Source organism: Arvicola amphibius, chromosome X (genome assembly GCF_903992535.2).
Source record: "Arvicola amphibius chromosome X, mArvAmp1.2, whole genome shotgun sequence".
Lineage (NCBI taxonomy): Eukaryota > Metazoa > Chordata > Mammalia > Rodentia > Cricetidae > Arvicola > Arvicola amphibius.
The window spans coordinates 59,662,498-59,671,209 of record NC_052065.1 but is presented as its reverse complement, the minus strand read 5'-3'; the positions used below and the strand labels follow the sequence as shown (position 1 = coordinate 59,671,209).

Here is an 8,712-nt window from a genome sequence, read left to right as displayed (position 1 = left end):
TCTCTCTCTCCTGAGACAGTTCTGTAGCATTTCTTGTCTCTCTAGAAGAGGCTGTCATTTATTCTTAAAACAAAAGAAAGAAAGGAGGCATGTGAATAAGATTCCAATAGACTATAAACAATGAAAAAGAAAAGAAATAAATAAACAAGCCAGAAGAAGAAGAAAAACAGAATGAGACGGCTCCAAGGGTGGTTTTGCCAGGCTCTTACTTGCAGCTTCAAGGCACTCTTCCTTCTGCCCTTTTCTTTTCTTGATCAGCAAAATGCCAACCAAGGCCTGCTTATCCAGGGGGAGGTCAGAAAGGAGGGTGCAGGAGAAAAAACTTCAACAAACACTCGAACCACCTCTTCATTTACTGTAAAATCCTGTTTAATGTGTAACATTTGCCCAGAGAGAGAGAGAGAGGCCTTGGGAACTGGGGACTGGGGGCAGCCCTGACCAATCCCCACTCCAGTTTATCTGCCTGCTTCTCCCTCCCTAACTCCCTCACCCTAGACATGGCCTTCTTTTCCTCGTGGCAGACAGCAAAGCAAGCACCGTTCTTCCTTTTCCTGTGCTTGTTCCCCTCCCTTCTCCACCCACGATGCAGAGCCCCTCCTCCACTCTGCTTGCCCACATCCCTCCCCACTGATGTGACTCCCGAAGTGGGGTGCCTGACAGCATGGGGGTTAAGATTAGTTTCATAATTGGAAACACCGGCAGAGCATCTCATCTCTCAGGAGAGGGAGAGGGAAGAGGAAGGGGTCCAGGCAGAAAGAGCTACCCACACCCTCAGTAACCTTGAGCCCTGGTGCAGAGGTGGCTCTCCCCTCCCCAGCAGGCTAGTTCTTAGACAGAAGGCTCTCCGAGGAAGGGGAGTAGGGAGAGAAGGAAGGTTTTGATGGAGTAATCCCTAGCAGGCAGAGGCCTGCTCACCGGCATAGGAAAAGGAGGGGCAGGCCAGGGCTGGGTGAGGGAGGGGTGGGATGGGAGGTTGCCTGGTACATGGGCATCAGCAGGCTGAGCATCGGTCGCCCTTCTCAGCCAGCCCGGCCCCGGTGCCAGGGCTGCGGCGCAGTATGTCTTTCAGAGAGCCATCCTGCTCGCTCAGCAGCTTGTTGATCTCATTCTGCTTGTATTCAGGTGAGAGGCGGTGGCCGAAGCCCGAGCCCTTGCGGGAGGGCGGATTGGAGCGGCGCTGAGCACGGCGGGCACAGGCCCGGATGATGAGGTACACCACCTCTGCCACGTTGAGGATAATGCAGATGCCGGAGGCGGCGAGCATAAAGACAGTGAAGACGGTTTTCTCGGTGGGGCGGGACACAAAGCAGTCCACTGTGTTGGGGCAGGGGTAGGCCTCACACTTGACCAGTCGCACCATGGCATAGCCGGGGTAGAGTAGATAGAAGACATACATGAAGACTGCCTCGAACAGCAACCGGAACACCACGCTGATGATATAGGTCCACCACAGCGTCCCTGAGATGTGGACCTTGTGCCTCTTTACCTCTTCCAGGTGGAGGGGGTCCCCAAGCCCCTCGAGTCGTAGCATTTTCTTTTCTATGTGCTGTTGGTGAGCCACGTGCATTGCCACGAGGAGAGCTGGGGTGGAAACCAAGATAAGCTGCAGGGACCACAGGCGCACGTGGGAGATGGGGAAAAACTGGTCATAGCAGACGCTGTTGCAGCCAGGCTGCAGGGTGTTGCAGATGAAAGAAGACTTCTCATCGCCCCACACACTTTCCGCAGCCACCACCAGCACCATGATTCGGAAGATGAAGATGACCGACAGCCATACTCGGCCGATGGCGGTAGAATGCCGATTCACGCCACTGAGCAAGGTGTACAAACCCGTCCAGTTCATCCTGCCTCATTCACACCTGTGAGACAAGAGGCAGGAAGCAAACTGTCAGAAGGTTAGGGCAGGAAGCTGGGCAGAGTAATGCTGCCTCCCCTGCCCCCATCTCTTCCAACAGCCGGTGACAGGAAAGCAAGGAGAGTCATAGCTTTCCTCATCCATCCCTCTTGGCGCCAGGCTTTCCTCCTCATTCGCTTGACTTGACCTCTCTGAGTCCCCATCCCCTTTCTTCACATACATCCTATCTAGTTCTGCTCTTAGCCAGCTCTTCTGGCTTCCCTCCCCCAGCTAGCTACTTTGCGCCTGATTTATGGCAAACCCAGAAAGCCCGGTTACCTCGGGGAGCGCCTATCCTTGAGGCCACCCAGACAGCTCCCCTATGGTCTCATGTCTGTGTAGGGGGAGTGGTCCCTGTGGTCGCGCCTGCGTCCCAATTCATCGCCTCCCGGTGCTGGAGAGTCATATGCTGCTTTATACCCAGTGTCTGTACAATGGGACCTTTGTGGGGCGCTGAACAACACCCTTTAGAATTCAGATCAAACGCCCTGACTTCCGCCCACCCTACACACAGAGCGCTTGTGTCCCAGCGCCGGACACCCAGCCTTCACCCACCTGTTCTGTGCCCGCCCGGTCCATCGCCGTACCCGCCCCATGGCCCTACCAGAATAATGGCTCTGGGGGAGGGCGATAGAACACAGACAGGTGCATGGAAGCCGGGACCCCAGGGAGCCAGGAGTCTCTGGACTAAAGCCTTCTTCCATATTTCTACCAGAAACAAGAGTCAGCAGGCGTTTTCCTAGTCTTGGGTCCTCTTCCGGGTATGAATGTGCCAGAAGGGAGGAAACGTGGGGCATCGAGTTTATCAAGCCAGGAAGTGCAGTAATCACTTCCCCATGCGTTCTTCCTTTTGACCCATTCAACAATCCTGTTATCCACTCAAAGTCACCTAGCTAAAAAAGGTGAAGTACAAAGGAGTCTGAAGCAGACTAGAGTCTCACAGCAGCAGGCTCCTTGCGCTTTTGCAGATGGTGCCAGCCAAAGAAAAAGCTAACCATTGAAGAAGAAAGGAAGGCTAATTTGTTGTCACCCTGAAACACACGAAAACCAAGGAAGCTGTCCAGCAAACTCTGACTATCCTTAAACTGCAGGAAAGGGACCCTTCTCCAGGGGGTGGGTGGGCAAGTGGGCTCATGGTGAGAACAAGCAGAGTGATAAAGCCATCAGGCAAGTAGCAGGTTAGACAAAGAATTATGCACGGTCATGTAGCTTCTGTTTGCATCCTGATTCTTCACCTTGGGCTATGTACTGACTTTCCATGGGCCTGCTTGCTCATCCGTTAATGGCGCTCACACCCAGGGTTGCCATGGGTGTCAATGAAGATACCTGCTCCAGTTTCTCAAGTGGTTATCAAGGGGTTAAGAACTGTCTCTGGAAGAGGAAACAATACTGCCTTGGGCAGCCAAATGGTCCACTAAGCCCACATCTCTCCTTTTTCTCTCCAGTAATGGGTAACCACCTAGAGTGTCTGCCATAGAACACACAGCTCAGTTGCTGCCCTGGCCCCAATGTCAAGTGCATATTGTAACCTCCTGCTTATGAGTCTGCCAATGACTCTAGGGAGGAAATTCTCCTCTCTCCCTTAGGCAGACAAAGAAGGCCTCTCCCCACCTCCCACCACTTCTGCCATTGAAGTTGAAAGGAGATTGTGTTAGAAGCAGGGAGCTGGATGAGAGCACCTCAGGCCTGGACCTACAGAAATACAGCAAACGCAGTGCATTTTTGGCCTTACCCAGGGCACCTCCACAACAGGGGTGGCGGGTGCAGGAAGAAGCCTTGTATTCACTTCTGGATGCCTCTCTTGGTTATAGAGGGAAGAGGCAGTGAAATAGTTACTGGAAATGTTGGGGAGTGAGAGAAAAGAAACAGATTAGGGCAGGTGGTACACACCTGTAGTCGGGCTATCTGGGGTGTGAAGGTTAAGGGAGGAGGCTCACAGGTGGCACACGCCAGTATTCCGGCTATCTGTGGTGTGATGGTTAAGGGAGGCGCCTCGCAGGTGGTACACACCTGTATTCTGGCTATCTGGGGTGTGACGGTTAAGGGAGGAGGCCCACGAGCTCAGAAGCTTTAGACTAAGGCCAGGCATGGTGATGCACACCTGTAATCTCAGCACTTGGAATGTAGAGGGTCAAGAGGTCAAGGCCAGTCTCAGCTACACTGGGATTTCAAGGCCAACCTGGATTACATGTGGGCCATGTTTTAGCAAACACAAACACACACAGAGAAGCTCACACACATATGAAAAAAACAAACCAAAACAAAAACAAACAAGAGTTCTAGTTCAGTCTATGCAACTTAGGGAGGTCCAGTCACAAAAATAAAGCAAGAGGAGAGGAAGAAGGGACAGCCTACGAGACATGAGTTACTTCTCTACGCGATGTTTCTTCCTTTAGGTTTTTTGTTTGTTTGTTTGTTTGTTTTATAAAGGTCTTGTCAGGCATGGTGACACATATCTTTAATCCCAGCACTCGGGGAGGTAAAGACAGGCAAATTGCTTTGAGTTCAAGGCCAACCTAGTCTACATAGTGAGTTCTAGCAAGGGCTACAAAGTAAGACTTCCCCTGTCTCAAAAACCAAAAAGAGTGGGTTGTGGTAGCTTACACCTTTATTCCTAGCACTCACGGAGCAGAGGCAGAAAGTGAGTTCCAGGACAGCTAGGGCTACATAGAGAGAGCCTGTCTCAATCCTCCCACCTCTAATACTAATACTAATACTAATAATAAAATTTTAAAAAGAAGAAAAGGAGGGATGGAGGGAGGAAAATGTTTTTGCCAATAAAATGTTTTAGGCTTTGCAGACTTAGACGTGTGTATTTGGATCAGTGGTAGAGGGCTTGCTTTGTGTGCACACAGCCCTGGGAGTGAGGGGTAACCTGGGCTAGCAAGATGGTTCAGTGAGTCAGGGTACCTGAGTCTGGTACCAGAATCCACGCGGTAAAAGGCCAGAACTGACTCCTGTTAAGTTGTCCTCTGACTTACACACGAGAGTGAGCACACACATACACGCATAAATGTAATTTTAAAAAACCCAACTCTGCAGGAATAAGCATTTGCCAAGTATATATTAATCATGTGCCAAGCCCTTGAATGTGTGCTTTCTCCAGTGAGCCTCAGAACAATCAGCAGGCCAGAGCACTTGTCGGGAAGCCTGATGACCTGAGGAAAGAATCACCTCCTGAAAGTTGTCCTCTGACTTCCATGTGTGCCCGGACACTGAAGCACCCACCCTGACACTCGTTCACATTATAAATACACATGTAAATAGGCTAACAATATAAAAGAAAAAGATTAAGGAACATCTTGGGGAGGTAGGATGTTATTTTTAGCCTCTTGTCATGGAGGAGGAAACTGAGACAGAAAGGGTCATTCTCGCCAGGTGGTGGTGGTGCACGCCTTTAATCCCAGCACTCAGGAGGCAGAGGCAGGTGGATCTCTGTGAGTTCGAGGCCAGCCTGGTCTATAAGAGCTAGCTCCAGGACAGGCTCCAAAGCCATAGAGAAACCCTGTCTTGACAAACAAACAAACAAACAAACAGAAAGGGTCATTCCCTAGGATCGTGCAGTCACAGAGATGGCCTTTGAGGGAGGTAGGGCTGACCTGAGAGTCCACATTTTGTCCATATTTTTTTTAATTGTTAAGTTCTACCTTTTTTTTTTTTCTCTCCGTAAATGCTACGGCATCTTACAGAGTTACCACTTTTCTTTCCATGTTTGTTCAGGGCCGAGAAGATTCAAAGCTTCCTTCCCAGGGTTCCTCTGGCCTCCTGATTTGGTCCATTTTCCTTTTCTCAGGCTGTTCCCATGAACCCCAAAGCAAACAGGTGTTTCCTCTCTATTTCCCCTCAGAGGTGCCCCATACACCTCCCGATCAACCTCAAGTTTCTAGGTCCTTCTAAGAAATTCTTTGCCTCTTACTTTGAGTTTTCTGGGACACAGCCAGTAGCTCCCTTTGGGACTTCTGAGAACCCTTGTGTGGGCACTGGGGTTTCAATTTTTGCTTTGTCTACGTCAACACCAGTACCTCAAGGCTGCATTTTAAAAACATCCAGAGGAGTGACCTGATTTTGAAATCCAAACTGTTTTCCTGACTTTAGGTTAAAGTCCAGCTATTGATATGGTTTGAGTTGCAGCAGGCATGTTTTGCTCTGTGTTTAATTAGATAGGGTTTCTGGGACCTTGTCAGGCTTTGAATTCAGGTTTGCCCAGCACTTGAGCACAGAACAAAAGCAGAAGCTCACGAAAAGTTCTGTAATGTTATCCCCATTTTTCAGACCAGGAAATTGAGGCAGAGAGAGAGAGAGAGAGAGAGAGAGAGAGAGAGAGAGAGAGAGAGAGAGAGAGAGAGAGAGAGAGAGAGAGAGAGAGAGAGAGAGAGAATGAGAGAGAGATTCAGTAACTTCACTAGCAATTGCTCTACTGCCAACTAATGGAATCAGATTGCAAATTGATTTTCCTCTGACCTCAAAGCTTTTGCTCAGAGCGCTGCTTCTGAGGGCCCCTCTTCTGAAGGAATGTTTGTTCTGAGACAGGGCACACGGCCCCCAAAGCCGTACTCCTGTGCGTGTTGGCATGTGTGTACACACATGGCGCATTTATCACCTCAGTCTCCCTTCCTACTCTGTCACTCTTTCCAACTGCATGTGACTCCTTGTGTTTTGTGGGTTTGGGCAATGCGACTCTCGTGGGATTGGATGAGGTTACTACACTCAGGCCCAGACACCAGGGTTGAGGATGTGGTTCAGTTGGTAGAGTACTTGCCTAGTTGGCACGAAGCCCTAAATTTGATCCCCAGAAGCAGCAGTACTTGTGTATTTGTTCCCAGTTCTGTGGAGGTGGGAGCAGAAGGATCAGGAGTTCAAGGTTATCCTCAGCTACTTAGTAAGTCTGAGGCCAGCATAGGCTACATAAGATCCTGTTTCAAAAACAAACAATAAAAAGAAAAAAATTAACCCAAACTCTGCGTTCTTTCCTGTCTCACAGGCCACCCATAGTCAGGAAGGGACTTCCTTCTGAATGTTGGGGCGCTTTCCTCAGGCTGGTGTGGTTAAAGCCAGCCTCACCTGTCTCCTCTTTCCCTGTTATCTTCACGCCTCCACCCTGTGGTTCTATAGAATCTCAGGTACTGACTTAGTCCCCACCCCGTCATCCATCTGTCGTGGTTAGGCTTGCTCACCATGACCAGTCTAGTGCATTCACTTTTCTCTCCCCCTCCCTGCTGTAGCCTCTTCAGAAGGCTTCTGCTGACATTCCTTTTCTTTTCAATGCTTGGCTTATCACTATTTGTTCCTCCATCATCCACTTCACTTGCTAGTGTTGTTTGGGCTCATTGTGACGGCCACCATTTATAGAATGCTCCCTGAGTATCAGGAATTGCATGTTCATGCACTCATCCTCCAAACAACCCCAATTCACACATGTAGCCAGATTAGTCTCGAACTCACAATCCTCACGCCTCGAGTCTTCTGAGAACCTGGATTATAGACATAAACCGCTAGGCCTGGCAAATGCTCTAACTTGTTACACAGCCGGTAAACAAGTGGTAAAACTCAGATTGCAAAGCATATTGGCCCTTCTTCCCAGACTGGGTCCCTTACCAATGGTTTCTGCCTATTAAAACTTCTTTTGTGGCTGGGCTGGTTGGTGCATGCTTTTAATCCTAGTACTCACTCAGAAGATAGAGGCAGGAGGATCTGTGAGTTGAGCCCAGACTGGTTTATATAGCAAATTCAAGGACAGCTGAGGCTACATAGTGAGATCCTGTCTCAAAAACAAAACAAAACAAAACCTTTTGTGTATGTTCTCTTCCCCCATCTCATTCTCTAAGTCCCTGGGTTCCGCTATGCCATTCCTGACAGCTGGAACAGCTTCTTAACAGCTGGGAGCCACCCTTCCAGTAAATCCTCAAACCATCAGTTACCAAGTCCAGCTTGAGCTTGCCTGCCCCCCACTCAAGCAAATAGAAAGGCACGCTCCCACATCCTTGGCCCTGTTAGCAGGCCCATGTCAGATACATGCCTGCTTTACCTTGTGGCCCAGAAAAGAAAGCGGCATGTGGCATTGTCTGACAGTCCCACAGAACCCTGACCCTGTATGCCAGAGAATGTCTTGGAGAAGCAAACTTGGCCACCTTATGTTTCAAGTTCTTCAAGTCTGTCTTCCTGGGACTCTGACCCTATGGGCAAGAGAAGAATCTTTGGCTGAGAAAAAGGAGAGAGAAGAACACGGAGCCTGGAAAGAAGGTAGGAGTTGGAGGCTGAAGAGAGAATCTAAGCAGGCTGGGCACCTGGCAGGAGGACGCCATCCCAGCTCAGAGGGAAGCACAGAAAGGCCCCAAGTGGGTGAATGCTGAAGTCAGGGGAAGATAAGACCCAGGCTTCTCTCCAGACAGCATTTTGACCCCAGCACCATATCAGCCCACCGTAGCCCCCCCTCCCTCCCCACACTCCTCACCTCCCAGGCACTGCCACACCTGGTTGCAGCTACCTTTTCCCAGGGAATGTATGCAGGCTTGTCTGTTCAATGCCACTAGGTACTGTCAAAGCCCAGCCCAGGGGAGGGACAATAAGTCCAGGACCGGAGCTTTACATGGCCCATAGCCCAAGAGGAAGCACAGAAACATTAACCAGCCCCACCCCTGTCCCACACACAATCATTAAACAAGATTGATCCCTGAGCTCCCAGTGGATTTGGACCTAGAGTTCTTGCCCTGTTCCAGAGGAAGAGAAGCATCGCTGTCACCCAAATGTCATGTTGGGCCCTATCTGAGGTACTGAACTGGGCTTGACTGCATTACACCCCTCAGCTCTGCCCGACTCTT

At 50.0% G+C, this 8,712-nt stretch overlaps 1 protein-coding gene across 3 annotated transcripts; it reads right to left on the bottom strand.

The window, feature by feature from the left end:
* Positions 1–351: 351 nt before the first annotated feature.
* On the bottom strand, positions 352–8,486 carry Gjb1 (gap junction protein beta 1). Of its 3 annotated transcripts, XM_038316898.2 has the most exons (3): positions 8,346–8,391; positions 3,627–3,729; positions 352–1,859 (listed from the first exon to the last, which is right to left on the bottom strand). In XM_038316898.2, exon 3 carries the CDS (start codon positions 1,841–1,843, stop codon positions 992–994), a length of 852 nt encoding a protein of 283 aa, XP_038172826.1. In that variant the 5' UTR covers positions 1,844–1,859; positions 3,627–3,729; positions 8,346–8,391; the 3' UTR covers positions 352–991. The 3 variants fall into 3 exon arrangements, with proteins under 3 accessions (XP_038172826.1, XP_038172827.1, XP_038172825.1); XM_038316899.2 differs by lacking the exon at positions 3,627–3,729 and having other exon boundaries at positions 8,379–8,486; XM_038316897.2 differs by lacking the exon at positions 3,627–3,729 and having other exon boundaries at positions 8,346–8,479.
* Between the last annotated feature and the right edge of the window lie 226 nt (positions 8,487–8,712).